At 41.6% G+C, this 19,158-nt stretch overlaps 1 protein-coding gene across 1 annotated transcript in view; it reads left to right on the forward strand.

Annotated features, from left to right (window-relative positions):
* Nucleotides 1-19,158, forward strand: part of CNTNAP4 (contactin associated protein family member 4) — a 300,407-nt gene that overhangs the window by 206,698 nt on the left and 74,551 nt on the right. The window contains exons 11-12 of the mRNA XM_070062759.2: nucleotides 3,189-3,295; nucleotides 6,484-6,603. Coding sequence (XP_069918860.2) covers nucleotides 3,189-3,295; nucleotides 6,484-6,603 — 227 coding nt within the window. The remainder of the gene's footprint in view (nucleotides 1-3,188; nucleotides 3,296-6,483; nucleotides 6,604-19,158) is intronic.

The following is a 19,158-nucleotide window of genomic DNA, read 5'->3' on the forward strand; positions in this document are numbered from 1 at the left end:
TTCTTTCTGTATCACAGCAAAGACGCATTCTTTGGCTTTTAGGCAAAGCCCTCATACCGACCTCTTAAAAACATGGCTTGAGGTTTGCTAAACGCAGAGCCTTCTGTGTCCTTCTCTGTTTGGTTAGCACTGGGATTCTTATCGTTTTAGTAATTTAAAATCTTTTTCTCTACATTGCCATTGATTTGAAGTGATTAAAAATTAAATAAGTCAGGGTACATTTGCTTTAAATGGGTTCTTGCAAATCTATAAAACTGCTAAAATATATATAAACTTACTGGGCTTGGAAAGATGGTCATTATTTATTTTTAAATCCTTAACACACAAGTTGTAGAATAGCATTGACTATGATTATATTGATGAATGTGTGTCCATGCATATGCATTTGCAGTGGTAACTGCTACCTAATGAGAATGTAACTGACATGTCTTCCGGATTGTCGTTTGTTGATTGACTGTGATCTGGATTGTTTGATTTCTGTATAGTGGACATCTATTTTTATAATCAAGAAAAATCAATAACTGTATTTCCAGTTAAAATTCAAAGAATCTTATAAGCAAGACAGGAAGTTGCCCATCCTTAGTTTTGATAAAGGAGGTGATAGAAACCTTATCATGGATCTATTCTTGGCTGGTTTTGTGGTTTTCATATTTTTTAAGTCTTGGATGAATGAGACCGTTTAAAGCCATGGTGGTCTGATGTCTATCATCTTCCTTTCTGAAAGGTGTCAATATTCCGATCAGGGCTCTTTGGGTCCAAATTCCCACAAATCTCAGTTCATGGTGCCCTGTGCTCTTAGACATCCCTAACACATTCAAAAGTTCACAAGTGGTCTAGATATGACTTTCAGAATCTGTTTGCTGGGGCTGGCACTGTGACGCAGCGGGTTGACACCCTGGCCTGAAGCGCCGGCATCCCATATGGGCGCTGGTTCTAGTCCTGGCTGTTCCACTTCCAATCCAGCTTTCTGCTATGGCCTGGGAAAGCAGTGGAGGATGGCCCAAGTCCTTGGGCTGCACCCACATGGGAGACTAGGAGGAGGCTCCTGGCTCCTGGCTTCGGATCAGCGCAGCTCTGGCCATTGCGACCAATTGGGGAGTGAACCAACGGATAGAAGACCTCTCCCCCCTCCCCTCTCCTCTCTCTCTGTGTAACTGTCACTTTCAAATAAAATAAATAAATCTTTAAAAAATAAAAAAAAAATTATTTGCTAAGGAAGACACATAGGTGATTGCTGGCTGATGCTTCAGGAACTTGGGCTCCTATCCTCCCTCAGCCACAGGGAGACTGCAAGTTCCCAGCTCCCTGAGGGAAGCATTTCTGGGTTGTAAACCTGCCTAGGGGTGTTTTGGTTTTGTTTTTTGAGATTTACATCTCAAAGGGACAAAGGAAGAATTGACAGTGGGAAGAATTTTGAAGTAAGCACTGTAAGGGAGGGAGTCTAGCATCAGGAGACTCCAGGAGGTGTGAAAGCTGCCCAGCTGGGCAGGGCTAGCTGAGGCCGGAGCAGAGTTTCCTAAATGTTTTCCATCCTGGAGTCCTTAGCATCCCAGCCATTTTTACTGTGCCTCCGTGCCAAAAGTTACACCTAACTGTTTGTCTAAAAAGTGATGTGGGTCTGCACAATTTAATAAGTATTTATGTCTTAACAATTTAGTCACTCTTTGAACAACTGATCTGAATCTAGACATCTAATGTACAACATAAGTACAATAAGTAATCAAAATTGATTGTATCTGAGACCATGCTCAATGAGTAGATTTTTAACTACTGTTGCTACAAAACAAGCCAAAGGTCTGTGTGAGATGACGGGTATGTTTATTTGCTTCATTTAGCTCTCTATATGTAAAATCATGTTTCATGCCATCAATTCACAGCATAAAAGGTATTAAAACAGAAAAAAGGATACATGTTTTAATTATTTTTCATTTTTAATTATACATAATTATTTCATAATTTTGGTGTATGCACCTGTTGGCCGCTGCACGACTATTAACAGCAGCTTGGAATCAGATCAGACACCACCATGCTCGCTTGTTGTTTGATGTTAATTTCACATTGTACTGGTTTACTTGTTATTAATTATTGAAAATCCAACATCTCTGAGATGTGATTAAAAGGAATATTTTATGATCTGATGTTGAAACTGGGCTACCTTGAGTTGGTAAGTCCCACAGTGCTTGACAGATGTGAAGTGTGCCAGTTATGTGTCCTTGAGATTTAAAATAACCCGGGAGCCCCTGGAGTTCGATACTGTACCCTAGAGCACCCTGCACGGTGCTGGGATGTCCTGAGTCTGAACTCTGCATCCTTCCACATCTCTGGCTGCATCCACCAGCTGTGAAGTCACCCGACCTTTCCACTTCCTGCTTTGCTTCCCTTTTATTTATTTGAATGGCAGAATGACAGAGAGAGGAGGTGGGGTGAGGGTGTGTGGGAGAGAGAGAGATACAGAGAAAGAGAGAGAAAGAGGCAGAGAGGGAGACAGAGAGGGAGGGAGGGAGGGAGAGACAGAGACAGAGACAGAGAGAGAGAGAGATCTTTAACTTACTGGTTTACTCCCTAAATGCCTGAACAGTTGGGAGTCTGCCAGGCTGAAGCCAGGAGCCAGTAAATCTATCCCATATCTCCCACATAGGTGGCAGGGACCCTACTACTTGGGCCATCATCTGCTGTCTTCCCCGTCACATTAGCAGGAAGCTGGATGGGAAGTGGAGGCAGACTCAGCGCCAGCTCTGTAATACAGGGCACAGGGATCCAGAGAGAGGCTTAACCTGCTGCACCGTAACACCCTCCTCTTTTTGTTCTCTCTTCCTTTAAATATCCAAACAATGTAGTAACTCAGTGTGATAAAATGTTATTTCATGTAAGTTGTCAATACTCTTGGCAACATACTGAGTTTGTGTTCTGTCACTTAGGGAAAATAAGGGGCTCTGATCTAGTGAGATATGTTGAGAATTCAGCAGTCGTAACTACCCGAGAATTGCTTGAAACCTGATGCATGCACTGATCTAAGGTTTGGTTCTGTTATTAAAGTACCTTTACAACAGACTGACTAACCATTAGTCACGTGAAAGTCACTCTGGGCTAAGGTTCGTATCCTTCCTCCATCTGACCATGCATGAATGATTGGTACTTTGTGACATCTAAGTATGAAACATGGTGATCGTATCTGCGCCTTCCTTTAGGTGTTTGCCCAACTATTGTGAACATGGTGGTGAGTGCTCTCAGTCCTGGAACACCTTCCACTGTAACTGTACAGGCACGGCGTACAGAGGAGCCACTTGCCATAACTGTAAGCCAATCACACCACTTGTTCTGGCTCTGTGGTGATTTCCTTGTTCCATTTCCCTTTCCAGCTGCGCGTCCATGTGTCCAGCTAGGTGCAGTCCTGGACTGGAATAGGCAACCCTGAGTTTTAGCAGCCAGTTGGTTTCTAGTTTATTTTTAATGTGCACCTCATTTTGTAAAGTAATTAAAGTCGTTTACAGAAGCAACACAAAAGCTGAAAGAGTAGGACAGCTGGAAAAAGAAAAAGCATGTGAAGAAATCAGAAGTAGCTAAGGGTAAAAAAAAAACAAAAGAAAATGGAGAACACATGACCATCTTGTTCTGATGCCTTACTTGGACCAACATTCTAGAAGGTGTGATATAAGTGGAAGTATGATCAGTTGCTAAACTCTAATTCTTGATACAATTAAACAAAGAAATTCTCAGAAACAGTGCTGGATGGATTGAGGCAGGGTTAGCTTGTGGTTTGGAGATTCACACCAAGGAGGATTAGATGCCTTTGACCATTTGGGCAGCTGTAACAAAATCCCATACTGAGTGGGTTGCAGACAACAGAAATTCATTTCTCATAGTATTGGAGGATGAAGTCCAAGATTCACGGGGCAGATTTGATGCCTGCTTCCTGGGTCCTGGATGCTGTCTTCTTCCCGTTGTCTTCATATGGTGCAAGGGCAGTGCCTCTGTTGGGCCTCTTGTACAGCAACAACAGTGCCAATGATGAGATCTTTATCCTCACAACCTGATCACCTCCCAAAGCCCAGCCCCTCCAAATACCTCCCCATTGGGAATTGGGTTTCAACATATTAAGTCTCAGGTTGGGAAGAGTTCCATGAGAGTGATGAACATAAGGAGGTAGATAATAGTTCTCTTGATCCTAATGATTCATTTATTGAATATTTTCCAAGTGCCCAATGTTTGTTATCATATACCCCAACTTCCTTGACTCTGATAGCCACCCTAAAAAGTAGGTACAATAATCCCCAGTTAGTAGTGCGGTAATAGAGAGATGTCAATCAATTTTTCCAAGGATACTTAAGTGACTGAGATGGGAAAGCCCGCTATGGAGCCTGGAATCTAACCAATGCCCCTTCCCTGTGTGATGAACCATGCATTTGTCTAATGCAATGCTTGCATGTGTTATAAAGCTCACGTCATCTTGTTGTCCACTTGGGCAGAATATGTAATGGGAAGACCAATGTGCTCATCATTTTTCATATTATTCCTGACATTTGTGAGCCTTTTGCCTTATTGCACTGTCCTATGTAGCCTGGACTTAAGGCACGAGTGTTAGGTATGTGGTCATCAGCCTTTCCACCCTTGGTCTTTTATACTGTACATTGCTTTGTATTGCAGAGTTGAGATTGAACCCTGGGCTCCAAGCCCTGCTTCAGGGTTAAAGAGGCTGTGATCCGAGACTCTCCTGGCCCTGCCACTGCAGCCAAGGTCTTTTCGAGGCAGGCATCAACTGTATATATTTGAGTGCCTGTGAAGATTTTATGAAGAATGTTTACTGGTGATAAAACCATACTTGACCTGTAATTCAAGGCTAAGTTAGTTGACTCAGGTCACCCAACTAATGGAGGGAGAGCGTATTTTAATTTTTTATATCTTCCATTATTCCCATTGTCATGGCTAACTCGAAGCAGAAAGTTATTATATGTGTTTGAATTGCTTAATTGGTTGTTTTAAATTGGTGTCAATGGCTAGATTTAAATGCAAACACAAATATCTCTGAGGAGGGAATTAGGGGATAAATAAAAAAAGAGATTTTCATTTGTGGCTCACAATTGGATCCAGTAATCAACTTATTAGGATCTTAAGCAGATAGTACAAGTACAGTTGAAGGTTTTTATCAATGACCGTTGTAAGAAATGGGGCCAGGATGACAAACTTGGTTTTCAGCTGTCAAGGGGAAAGGTGGAGATTTTAAATTATTTTATTAAGAAAAATCACTTAACATTCATGTTATAAAATGTCAAGCAATATACATAAAGCAAACGTCCTTTCTACTGTACTCACGTATTCTTTCTAATATCAGTCCCTGCCTCAAAGTTCATATCCTGCCAATCTCTTTCAAGGCGTTTGTGCTAAGTCATATAGGAATATATGTAAAGTAACCATTTTCATATGTCCACATGAGGGTATAAATATAAATGTAACAAAGACAGTTTATACCTGTACTTACATGTTTGTAATCTGTAATAGGAACAAAATAAAGCCATCAGTTTGTGGAGGAATGGGGAAATATATGGATACGGTGATTTCAAATTTTTGTGGCGTTGAACACATTAGCCACATTATTTCAAGTCACTCCTTAATGCAATCATACAAATTTGAAATATATTCAAGGAAGAATAGATTTTTTATCTCTGATTTCACAGAATAAAAAGCTTAATGGAAGCTATTAGTACATTTGGCTAAATGTTTAAGAGAAATAAGCATCATAGATAGGTGGTTTTTCAAACCTTGTACAATTATATAATAAATGCCTAGTTTTAGTTCCAAGCACATGGAGACTATTTCAGGGACGTATTTCATAGAAATATTTCTTCTACATTGAATTTTAATTATCTTGAATTCTCACTATAGAGAATTAGTGAACATTTCTTTTGTAAACGACTTTTAAAAATCATTGATGAGGAGCTTTGCTAATCTTATTTGTCTTACAAAAAGAGCGTTTTATCTATAGCTAGTGTCATGTGAGATAGGAATATAATTACAATGCCCATCAGAAGTTTCCTATTGTTTAAGTATTGGATAGCAGCAGATTGTTTAAGGAGGCTGCACCACTGTGCTTCAGACCTTAGATTACCGCAAGGTGATCCTAGAATTAAAACTTCCAAAGCAGATGTCATAAGACAAGACATCACATTATTCTTAGAAGGTCTTAACATTTAAACACCAACCTTCCCTTTCCTTGTTCTTTGCAATGTAAAAATATGCTAAATTTCCATTTTTACAAAGTTAGCTCATTTTACTTCAGTGATAAAAAGTAATAAAATACCACCCTTTCCTTCTTCCCCTGAAAATCACTTTACAATGATGAGTATTGTTTTAAGGTATTTTTACCTTTTCTCCTGATCAGTAACGTATAATGTGAAGTGTTAAGGAATCAGAGATGATGTGGCCACACTGAAAGGGAAGACGCTCTGGTCCTACTCGTGCATTGATGACCATCTGCTTTTTCTGCAGCCATCTATGAGCAGTCCTGTGAAGCCTATAAGCACCGAGGAAATACTTCGGGGTTTTACTATGTAGATGCCGACGGAAGTGGTCCCCTGGGACCGTTCCTTCTCTACTGCAATATGACTGGTGAGTAAATCCACTTTCATTCAGCAGTTCAATTTTCATGAATGCTTTATTTATACAAAATTAAAATGAAGTAAGTAGAAAGTTGGCCTAGTTTTCCATTTGATTAAAATGTATACAATTTAGTAAAACTGAAAAATATCTTTAAAAATAGTTAAATGAAAATGATTTACATAATTTGTAATATTTTCATTCCTCTCTGCATGTGATATTCATAGCAAATTGAACAATAAAAAATTTCCTAATATGCCCTACAATAAAAAGTATAGGCATTTTTTTGTAAAAAAAAAAAAAGATAAAAGTAACAGCTTTGAAAAATATGTAGTTTTGAAATATTTGAAAACGTGAAGTTTATTTATATTATTGAGTTTTTTACATACACAGATTTACAGAAGTTGTCGTAGAAACTTTTTCTTTTTTGGACAGGCAGAGTGGATAGTGAGAGAGACAGAGAGAGAAAGGTCTTCCTTTGCTGTTGGTTCACCCTACAATGGTCACCGCGGCCGGCGCACCGCGCTGATCCGAAGGCAGGAGCCAGGTGCTTCTCCTGGTCTCCCATGGGGTGCAGGGCCCAAGCACTTGGGCCATCCTCCACTGCACTCCCGGGCCACAGGAGAGAGCTGGCCTGGAAGAGGGGCAACCAGGACAGAATCCGGCGCCCCAACTGGGACTAGAACCTGGTGTGCCGGCGCCGCAAGGCGGAGGATTAGCCTAGTGAGCCACAGCACTGGCCTAGAAACTGTTTTTGATTACATTCAATATCCATGCATTATAAAAAAGAAAAATTCACTTAATTACTAGTGGAAGGGCATTTTCTTAACTTGATAAAGAATACCCACAAAAATCCCTACGGCATCTATCATAGTTTATGGTAAACTATTGAAAGTTTTCCTCTGTTGTTAGCATTAACACCACTCACTTCCACACCAAATTGGAGATTCTAGCCAGTGCAATAAAGCAAGGGAAAGAACTGAAAAATGTAAGTATTAAAAAGAAAAACTGGTATTCTCATTATTCAGAGATAACCAGGTTATGTATTAAGAATATCCTTAACAACCTACAAATAAATGATTAAATTTAGGATTATCATTGAATATAAAATTAGTATAAGATTAATTTTATTTGTATATACAACTAATAAGCAATTAGAGCGTGACTATTTGGAAGGTTATATTTTCAGTAGCATCAAGAATCTCAAACACACGTAGTAAGTCTAATGAAAGATTTGTGAGGCTTCTATATACATCAATACAAAATGCATTTTAGGGGGTTGGTGCCGTGGCACACTAGGTTGGTCCTCTGCCTGTGGCGCCGACATTCCATATGGGCGCCGGGTTCTAGTCCTGGTTGTTCCTCTTCTGGTCCAGCTCTCTGCTTTGGCCTGGGAAAGCAGTGGAGGATGGTCCAAGTGCTTGGGTCCCTGCACCCGCATGGGAGACCAGGAAGAAGCACTTGGCTCCTGGCTTCAGATCTGTGCAGCCCCGGCCATTGTGGCCATTTGGGGGAGTGAACCAATGGAGGGAAGACCTTTCTCTCTGTCTTTCTCTCTCACTGTCTGTAACTCTGCCTGTCAAATAAATAAATTAAAAAAATGCATTTTAGATCAGTTAAACTCCCCAATAATTGAAGCAATGTAAAATTTTCATTTACTAGAAGAGTCAACATTGTATAATGTCTTTGTTTCCAAACTGGAGATGGATTTGGTGCAAAATCTAGATCAAAATTGTTGCAAAATGTGTGTGTGGGGGTAGGATTATTTTGTTGAAAATAGGCAAACAGATTCCAAACTTTGTAAGTAAAAAAAAAAGGAACAAGAAAAAAAGCCACACTAACCTTGGAGAACAAATTGAAGGAACTCAACACTACCAGAAATAAAAAAGTTTATACTTTTAGACTAAGTAAAACAAGGGTGTATTTGACTCAAATAAAAACAAATAGAACAATGAAACTGAATAGAGAATGTTTAAACAGATTCACTCAAATACTGGTAATTGATTAGCTCTCAAGGTGGCATTAGCCAGCAGTGAACGAATGATTTTTTTTCAACTAATGGTGCTGGGAGAAATTATCTATAAACATCAAAAAAGAAAAATATTGATTCCTTCCTCAACCTTATAAACAAACAGGGTTCTAAATCAACTGGGCTGTCCATTGTAGTATCTGCCTGCAACAAGTACTTATTTACATTCTAACTTAATTAAAATTCATTAGAAAATTAAGTGAATTTCAATACATGAAAAATCAAATATGAATTTAGCCAGTTTCATGGAAATAAGGTGGAATTAAATGTTGGGGTCTTCTGTTTCCTTGGCCATGTCTTGAGTGCCCCATTACCACCTGTGGCTAGCAGGAAGTGCATACATCACACAGCTCTGGAACCCTGGGCAGTGCTGTGTTAGGAAGTCAATATTTCATGGGAGGAAGCAAAAGCGAAATGACAACGTTAAATGGATGCTGGAGGTGAAACAGAGCAAGATTTGATCCTGAAGACCGGGCCAGTGAATAGTTGGAGAAACAAGCTTGTAGGTGGAGAATACAGCAAGTGCTAAGTCTGGAAGCAGGCCATCTGGCCAGATATGTTCAGAAATGTAACAAGTCCTGAAGCTTGGGTAGCTGGAGTATGACGGACGAGTAAGTGGAGAATCATTGACGGACGAGTAAATGGAGAATCATGAGGGAGGCCAATGTCAAGTGGTGGTGGGACAGAGCGAGGAGGAGTCAGAGGGTTGAGCGACATGAGAAGATATTGGCGAGTCTGAAGCAATAGTGGAAAGCAGCCTGGCTCCCTGTAGTGGGATCCCTGTAGTTGTTCGTGGGCTGGGAAATGCCTGTGTGGGAGCAGGGCTGGACAGGAGCCGGGAACATGCTTTAAGCTTTTTTGGTAATGCAGGAGTGCAGAGACCAGCAGATGATGATGGTTTCCTGCAGTGTAGATAGGGTACGGAGGTTGCCTTGGCCTTCTGAATACTTGTGTGGTCTGAGGAAGCTGAAGGATCCAGAAGCAGCTCCTGAGTTCTGGGCTTGGGTAACTGCAGTGTTTGGATTTGCCGTTGTTTGAGATGTGAGCCACAGTTTTGCGGGGAAAGCTAGGAACCTTTTCCGGTTGGAATTGATAATGTTGTTCAGGGCAGGCGCTGCGGAGGCAGTAGGATATGGGGGCAACGATTCCTTCGTGCTAACGAGCAATTCTAGCAACTGCACTGGAGGTAAGTTCGGGGTCATTGATTTTTAGGGAGAAATTGCTGTTGAGATTTTTCATAGTGCACAGCTTGGTGGATTCCATCTGCTTCCGCATACATTGAGGACTCTGTATGCCAGAGCAACCTAGAACAAATGATGGGCCCACGCGCCTGTCTCCTTAGTCCAGCCCCTCTCTGCACAATGCAGGTTCCCGGACAGCCCCCAGGAGGTTCTAACTCAGTGGTTGGGATGGGACAATGGACGCAACTTCTTAAACAATCTTTCCAAGGGACCCTTATAGATACCCCTATTTGGGACGTTTCATACTTAGGGTTCTCAAACTTTATATGCACAGACTACTCAATCATGTGAAAATTAAACCTTTTTAAGTGCGAAAAGACTTTAAAGAGAAAAAAAGGAACATGCTGCTAATATAAGATATGAATGTGAGGATCAAATTCGTTTACAGATATACAGATCAGATAATGAGTGGCAGTTCACCGCTTGCCCCTGAGAACCTGTGAATCCTGTGTCACACAAATGCATCTGAGCTTCTTGCAGACACCTGTTCTATCCAATTTTGATTATGAAAATGAGATGTCTCTAAGACAATAAGCATTGCTAGTCTTTGAAGCCTTATGAAGCACACACACACACAGAGTAATTCTTGTTATTGACAGTAGTTATGTTCTATAAAGTATCTACAAAGCACTGCATTAGCACATCCTGAACCATCACTCCAAAGGGAAATACGGAAAGATTAGGTTACTGCAAACTTCTAGTTGAATATTCTCATCAACTGATCAATACCTAACTGTGTTTTATGAGTGCTTCAGGTCAGAGACAGTTTATTTAATGCATATTATTGATTAATTAACATCGAACATATGTCCAACGGCGTTGGAACTCAGGGCTGAGCAAAGCTTATGTAACAGATAGGTCTTGCCTTGGAAGCGCATCACAGCCCTCTGTATTTAAGTTTGAGAGACAACACTTCAGTCCTGTTCGGGGGCCATTGTAAACAGCAAAATCACCAACTAGAAGCACCAAGATGCCAAAAAGGTGGCACAATACATAGGACGTTTGTTTGTTGTACGAGAGCTAACACAGAGAGACTGAGCTGGGAACATGTGTTTTAGGGATCCCAATCTGAGCTTCTCTGTGCATGTTCACAAGTGACTGCACAAGTGTTGGGGCGGCAAATCAATTTTAGCAAATGTGAATATTCACAATTCGCGAGGATGTGCACACAGCAAGGACTGACGGTGTCCCGTCACGTGTCTCACGTGTGCGTCTACTATGGCTAATAATCCAGTAATTTATGAGCTGTGTACAAATCACTGAATTGCATCTGCAAGATGTTGAGGGAAGAGACACAGACATCCAGAGACAGCTGAGAGTCTCCAGAAGCTCTGGAAAATTGAAACGTAAGTGACAACCGCAGAGCGTAAGAATCCCCGTGAGAAACACGTGCTGTGTGCAGCTTGAAGCTCTCCTGAAGAGTGATCCGGTCTTGCGTGAGGAACTCAGGACTCAGGCAGAGCGAGTGGAGCCGGCTGAAGAACACTGGCAGGGCACATCAAGATCTGAATCCTCCTTCCCTTTGGTCACAACCAGTGAGTTTTCCCTATTAGGAAGGGCTACCTTGTATCAATGTCTCATTGCTCACAGCCCAATATAGATCTTCCAGTTACACAAATCAAGTGAAGCCACGGGGAAAATTCAGACAGGACGCTGAATCAGTAGCTTGCCAATGTGGGACTTTGAACAAAAACCCAGTTAGGGTAGCACTGGTGTCCAATTAGTCCATATATATCAAAACACCTCTAAGCAATATAAGCTAAATGGGTCAAATAAAAACCTCTCTATTCTGAGTGAATGATTTCCTAAATTGTATTAGAGGCTGAAATTTCCTTGTAAACAGACTATTCAAAATATAATTTAAGAATAATTAGGGTAAGCTGAATCCCATGACGGTCCCCGTTGAGATGCACTGGGCTGATTTTTTCTCTGTGCTAAATTCATTGTGTGTTTTTTTTTTTTTTTTTGATAGAATGAGATAGTTTTCTGTTCAAGAAGTTTCTCATTATCAAACCCTGCATTGTCAGGAGGATGCCTTCTGTGGGGAGACGCAGATGAGAGCTTGGACGGTGGCTTTCAGACTTGGGTGAAAATAAAAATTCTGGGGGTTAAACTCATCCCTTTCCGCTGCACCTGCCAGCATCCCTGAGTGTGGTTTTCCTGATTCAGTAAGTTCACAGAGCAAGGCCTGGGTCTCTGAATTATTAGCTCGTCCCTCATGTGAATCCAAAAGAGGAACTCCCAAGGCCATAGATGAGAAGGCTGCAGAGCGTAAGATTCTGAATAGCATAATTATTCTTACTCTGGGTATTGCAGTAATAAAGCCTTCTTCCTGGTGATGAGGGCTGATACTGACTGCCATCACTCCGGGGCAGCCTTGTTTACAGCAAGTGGTGCTCTGCTCCCCTTTCGTCTCCTCTGCTTTCTCAACACGGCACTTCCGACCTGCACCTACGGTCTTTATCGCTTCCATCACCCTCAGTATGAAGCAGGAAGCAACACAAGCTTTGCAGCTCTGTGCTTAAACAGCATTTTTTTTCCTTTACACTGTTATCACACTAAAGAGTAGCAGCCAACCTAAGGTAAATCAAGTGCTTAATTACTCAGTTGCTTTATTTACAATTCATATTAGACATCTCTTCAGGGAGAGGCCCTGATAGGCCCTAACTACCATTCCATTTTTTAAACTTGGTAGATTTTTCTGCCTGTTTCAGCTATCTCTTCTGATTCATTTCCCTGTGTCTCCTTGCCTGACAATTCTCATTGCATCTAATGAAGGATAATTTATAAAAAAAGTAAAATCATGACTCTCATGTGGATAAAAAGGTAAAAGCTAAAAAATGCATTTTAAAGATTTTGTTGGATACATTATTAATAAAGACATGGGTAAGATGTTACAACCAGTTCAAAAGAAAATCGGAAGAACAAAAACATCTATGCATTAGGGATATTGAAATGAATATGCAAAGGAGACAACACTGGCTTCTTCCCCAGTGGAGGAGTGAGGTCCATGGAACTTCTACAGGTAGAAGCTGCTGGTCTATAGAGAAGCAGTACTTGTTGAAAGGAAGCAATGCCTTTCTTTCTAAGAAAAAACAAAATGAGACCCATAAGTCTGCTTAGGCTTGGCTGTTGTGTCACTCCCATACTGAGGACTTTTCCTGTACCGTTAGCTGGGCTTCGGTTAAAGGCTGATGAAACGTGTGTGTGTTGTGCAGATTTAGAGAACCGCTCTGGAGATTTGAAGGGCTGATCTCCCGCAGATGTGCTTGGCCACTTTCCAAGAGGGATAGAAACCGAAGGGCTTGCACCTTCTCTCCTCAGAGAAGACTTGTTTCGTTGCAGAACCCAAGCCCTCTTCTCACTCTACCGAGGGGAGCCACATGAGGAGGGACAGCTTCCCTCTGTAAGCACCAAGGCTCAGCATTTAGGGCTCCCTGTCCTGTGTGTTGCTGGCTTGCAGCGGGGATTGCTGTGGCACCTACTGCATCAGCCCATGGCAAGTTGGGGTGTGAGATTCTCTCTGACTAAATGGCTCCTGAAGAGAGGCGCCTTTCTCTGAAGGGAGGAAGGAACCTCCACTGTGATATGGCCTTGACTAAACAAATTCAGAGTTGGTGAACTCAAGGGGCTTCCATAGCCTAGACAGCTCATAGCAAGAGTCTCGGGTGATTGCTGACATTATAAATAAGAGTGCCAATTGTTAAATCAACAACGGGAGTCACTGGGTTCATGCTCCCCTCGCAGGATCTCTGTCCTTAATATGTTTATCTATGAAACTCAAAAACAACACTACTAGTCGAACAATACCCTATACCTGGTTCGGTTGTGTGAGTGCAACCTGTTGAAATCCCTGCTTAGTATATACTAAATTGATCTTCGGTATATGAAGGTAACCGAAAATGAAACGTGATGAAGGGGGGAGAGGGGAGAGGAAGTGGGTGAGGGGAGGGCCACGGGAGGGAGGGAGGTCGGGGGGAAGCCACAACAATGCAAAAGATGCATTTTATATTCTACTTAAAACTATTGGTTGAGTGCTGTAATTAATACACAATTACTCTTAGGTCTTTAATTAATGCTATAACTAGTACTCAAATAGTATTTTACACTTTATGTTTCTGTGTGGGAGCAAAATGTGGTAATCTTTACTTAACATACGCTAAATTGATCTTCTGTATATAAAGATAATTGAAAATTAATTGTGATGTGAAGGGGAAGGGGAGAGGGGAGCGTTGTGGATGGGAGGGAAGACACGGGGTGGGGGGGAGGCTATTGTGGTCCATAAGCTGTACTTTGGAAATTTATGCTAAAAAATAAAAAAAAAAATGCTTAATACCCATATACTGGCTGGCGCCACAGCTCAATAGCCTAATCCTCCACCTAGCGGCGCCGGCACACTGGGTTCTAGTCCCGGTCGGGGCACCGGATTCTGTCCCGGTTGCCCCTCTTCCAGGCCAGCTCTCTGCTGTGGTCCGGGAAGGCAGTGGAGGATGGCCCAAGTGCTTGGGCCCTGCACCCCATGGGAGACCAGGAGAAGCACCTGGCTCCTGCCTTTGGATCAGCATGGTGCGCCAGCCATGGCGGCCATTGGAGGGTGAACCAACGGCAAAGAAAGACCTTTCTCTCTGTCTCTTTCTCTCGCTATCCACTCTGCCTGTCAAAAAAAAAAAAAAATACCCATATACTTGATGATATATAAATAATAATGGCTGAACTCTGGCCTCAGAATCAGCCCTTAAGGCATGTGGATCCGGCTGAAAAGCCCATGAGAGTATATCAGAGTATATTAGGCAGGGAAAGCCAAGACACTCTAGGGGGAAAAAAAAAACCTAAATGAAAGATCTCCACGAGTGAGATCCCGGTGGAAAGAACGGGTCATCAAAGAAGGAGGTACCTTTCTCTGAAGGGAGGAGAGAACTTCCACTTTGACTATGACCTTATCTAAATATGATCAGAGTCGGTGAACTCAGGGGGCTTCCATAGGCTTGGCAGCTCATGACAAGAGCCTAGGGTGATTACTGAGGGCATAAACAAGAGTGTCAATTTGTTAAGTCAACAACAGGAGTCACTGTGCACTTACTCCTCATGTAGGATCTCTGTCCTTAATGTGCTGTACATTCAGATTTAATGCTATAACTAGTACTCAAACAGTATTTTTCACTTTATGTTTCTGTGTGGGTGCGAACTGTTGAAATCTTTACTTAATGTATGCTAAACTGATCTTCTGTATATAAAGAGAATCAAAAATGAATCTTGATGTGAATGGAAGGGGAGAGGGAGTGGGAAAGGGGAGGATTGCAGGTGGGAGGAACGTTATGGGCGGGGGAAGCCATTGTAATCCATAAGCTGTACTTTGGAAATTTATATTCATTAAATAAAAGCTAAAAAAAAAATGGCTCCTGATCCTAAGGCTCTCTGGGTCTGTTTTGGTGCAAAGATGGATGCAGAGGAAATACAGGAGGAAATACAAGATAATTTTCAATTCTCACACTACTAGAGTTTTAATGATCTGTGATTATTTTAAAATTTGCAGTATTTGAGTGAAATTGACAACTTTTCATTTGATTATTGTCCATAACCCTTGCCTATATTCCTGCTGAAGTATGATCTTTTTACTTTTTACATGTTAAACTCTTTATTCAGTGGATCATTAAGCCTTTGATTATATTGTCAATTAAAAACATGTCATCTTAAAAATTAGAGAAATGAAGGAAGGAACATAGGAAGAAAGGAAGGAAGGAAGAAAGGAAGGAAGATAGGAAAGAAGGAAAGAAGGAAGGAAGGAAGTAGTATCATTATATTCTTAGAATTGTACCTATGAACTACATTGAATCTGTTCCCTATATAAAATCACATTAAAATGAGAGTTGATGAGAATTGTGTTGTAGTAATTATCATGCATTTACTGTAACTCCAAGAATCTAATGTATTAGTAAATTCCTTAAATAAAAAGATATCTTGGTGTGAAAGTGTTTTAAATCTTTGCACATTTTTTCATAATATGCATCTTCCAGAAACTTTTTAAGACACCCTTGTATGCACAGATTTCAAGAAAGTTTACACTAAATTAAATTTATCATTTAATTAGTTTTCATGAACTTTTTGAGTTACCCTAATAGGTAGATAGATATGTGGTAGATGGATAGATGTGGATATACTCTGTGGCAAAATAACTTCTTTTTTTTTTTTAATTAGTAATTTTCCTTTCATTTGAAAGGATGGGGGCAGAGGGGCACAGTGAGACAGAGAAAGATCTTCCAGCTGCTGGTTCAGTCCTCGCATCAGCCAGAGCTAGCCCAGGCTGTAGTTAGGACCCCAGAATTCAACTCGGGTTTCAAATGTGGGTTTCAGGGAGCCAAGGATGTGAGCCATCACCTGCTGTCTCACAGGGTCTGCATTCGTAGGAAGCCGGATCAGAAGCAGAGTAGCTGAGACTCAAACCAGGCTCTCTGAGAGGGATTGTGGGTGCACCAAGCACTGTCTTAACTGCTGAGCCAAGTACCTACCAGTAGCTTGTTAATTTGTAAGTGGGGTAACATCTTAGGCTCTGTGTACTTTCAGACTTGGCATTATTTTATAAGCCTATTAGTTATTTATAATTTGTAGAGTTACAAAATCACCCAAAAGCCATGAAAACCTCAGAGCCGTGATAGAGCCAGAATAAGATAACCTGGAAATTTGTGCTCTAATCTAGACAGTGCTTTGTCCTAATTCATTCATTCATCTATTTATCCGATCATTTCTTCAACACATATCTTCTACATGTTGTGCCAAGCCCATGCATAGGTGCTGGAGATATGGTGGTTGGCATATCACAGGCTATCACCGTTCTCATAATGGAAAAGACAGATCCCCAAATATTGAAGCACAATCTGTGATGGAGTCTGTATCTTTTGTGGTTGTTCTTTGTAGACTGTGTGTTCAGAAACACACACAGTCACACCTGAAACAACAGCAAAGACTGTAGGTTGAGTGTGTTCAGATGTTCCCCTGTAAATCAAATGCAGGAAATATGGCGCCTGGGTAAAGGATTCCAGTTTCCATTGTTCAGAATCAATGGTGGTGATTTCATTGTGTCTGCTTTGCTCTGGATGTCGAGATGGTCTGATAAGGGTGGTGTCTGTTTAACCTCATAACTCACAGCACTTTGTGTCAGAAAAATAAAATCTCTCATAGATACTCTCATACTATTGGAATATGTTAGAATTTCGAAGGCAACTGTGGGGAGCAACTCGGACTAGACTGTTACTCGAATTAAGACTTATTCTATGCATCTGCTCTCCCACAATATGGCGCTGGGAGAGGAGTAAACAGCTTCTACGCAGCTGCCTCTCGCCAACTTGAGTGATGACCTGCAGGAGCTGATCCTGCTCCTGATTGGAGGAGAGCAGCATACTCGCGTGTGGGTAGCAGAGTTGGGATTGGTGGAAGAGGACTCTAAAGGAGGAGAGAGACAACATGCACCAGGAACATCTATCTGAAGGAACACCTGTGCAGCCCCCGAGAGAGCCGGCCGGCGGTGTGCCGCTCCCCCGCGGAAGTGGGGAAAGTGGCAGGGGGAACCGCCCTTCCACGGAGGTGGAAGGGTCGGTAGCCAACCCGGGAAGAACCAGCAGCAAACCCGGGGAGGGCCGAGCAGACGAAAGAACAGCGCAGGGTCCTGTGTCGTTCCTCCGCGAAGAGGGGGAGCGACAGGCAACATTTATAGGAGCTGCCCTTGAATGCTTGCCATGCACTGGCTGAACTCCTAAACATCTTGAAAACCCTCTGGGATCATGTATTAGTGGGGACCCAATAGATACTCAACCACGGGGTAGTTCATCTCTGTGACTGAGAGGTGTAGGTACCAAAAGGCTGCGGACAGATTTACCGTCCTGCACTTTGTGTAGCCAATAAACTAGAGTTGAGTTTCTTCATGTATGCCATTGGTTTACCCCAAGATAAGGTGAGCAATAAAAGCACAATCCAGCAGAAGCTTGGCTGACAGATTGGCCTGGTTTCTAACAAACTTACACTTACAATAGCCGTGGTTGAGTTGGCTAAAATTCCAGAGTCTTAGACCTATGTATTGCCCAGTACTGCCATTTTCTTTTTCAGATTTGGAAACAGGCTCAGGTGTTACCTGACTTTGCTAAGCGCAGATCTGTGCAAGAACTACAACTCAGATCTCCTCCACTGTCCCGCTGGCCTCCTCCAAGCTCATTAGCTTGTAGACCATGTTCTTTTTGACAAAAGCGTTCTACTGACAAAGCTTTGTGGCCAACAGACATGCCAGGGGGAAAGTGAAAATAACACTTCTTGTTTCACCCAAAAATAATGAAGGGAGTAATGGGAGGCAATAAGGCTGTCACTTTTGGCCTCTGCTTCATTTAGCCAGCCTCTCTGTTCAAAACTCTGATGCCTGGAGAGAGGCAGCCGTGACATTTTTCAAAGTGTAACTCCTTGTCCTGTTTTGAATGTTGATCCATTTTAATGTATTAACTAAAAAAGGAGGGGTGAATTCTACCAGCTGTTACTGTTTTCTTCCAATTTGGAGTATCTTTGACACACAAGAGTAATGTGACTTAACAGCAAATATTTAGTCGAGTTTTGACTACTTGCAATCTGTTTCTTACATGTTATATCGCAGGTCTTTTGATTAATTTGTTCTTGTGCCTGCATATATCATGGTAAATACAGTTTGAAGCTTAGTGCTGGGTGAGTTGAAGGATAGGTTCAATATGCCTATCTTCTGTTATAAACACTGTGGGGTTCTAATTTTAATTCAGTGGTTTTAGTCATTGATAAAGTGGAAATGTTTATGGACATTCAGATTCCAATAGTGATATCTCTAATGGATACTTTAATTTTTGTGTTAGTTGAGTTGCAGAGCTTTGGACAGAAGTGTTCAGTTCAAAAGAGTAGCTTCCTACTGTATTACTTGATTATGCAGATCACATGCTACCAAAATAAATACTGGCAAATTTGATTTAAAAAGTTAGTTGTGTATTCATAATTAAATGTTGATTAAAAATACACACACACATACACACATATTACACATTTTGACTTTCTTGTTTGCTGGTAAAATGAATATTTTAAAAAGATTTATTTATTTATTTGAAAAGTGGAGTCAGAGATAGACAGAGAGAGATCTTCCATCTGCTGCTTCACTCCCCAAATGGCTGCAGTAGTCAGGACTGGGCCAGGCCAAAGCCAGGAACCAAGAGCTTCATGTGGGTGTCCCACATGGGTGGCAAGGCCCAAGCTCTAGGGCCATCTTCTGCTACTTTTACAGGTACACTAGCAGGAGCTGGG

The sequence above is a fragment of the Oryctolagus cuniculus genome, chromosome 18 (genome assembly GCF_051225735.1).
Source record: "Oryctolagus cuniculus isolate XC-2025 breed Fujian yellow rabbit chromosome 18, ASM5122573v1, whole genome shotgun sequence".
NCBI lineage: Eukaryota > Metazoa > Chordata > Mammalia > Lagomorpha > Leporidae > Oryctolagus > Oryctolagus cuniculus.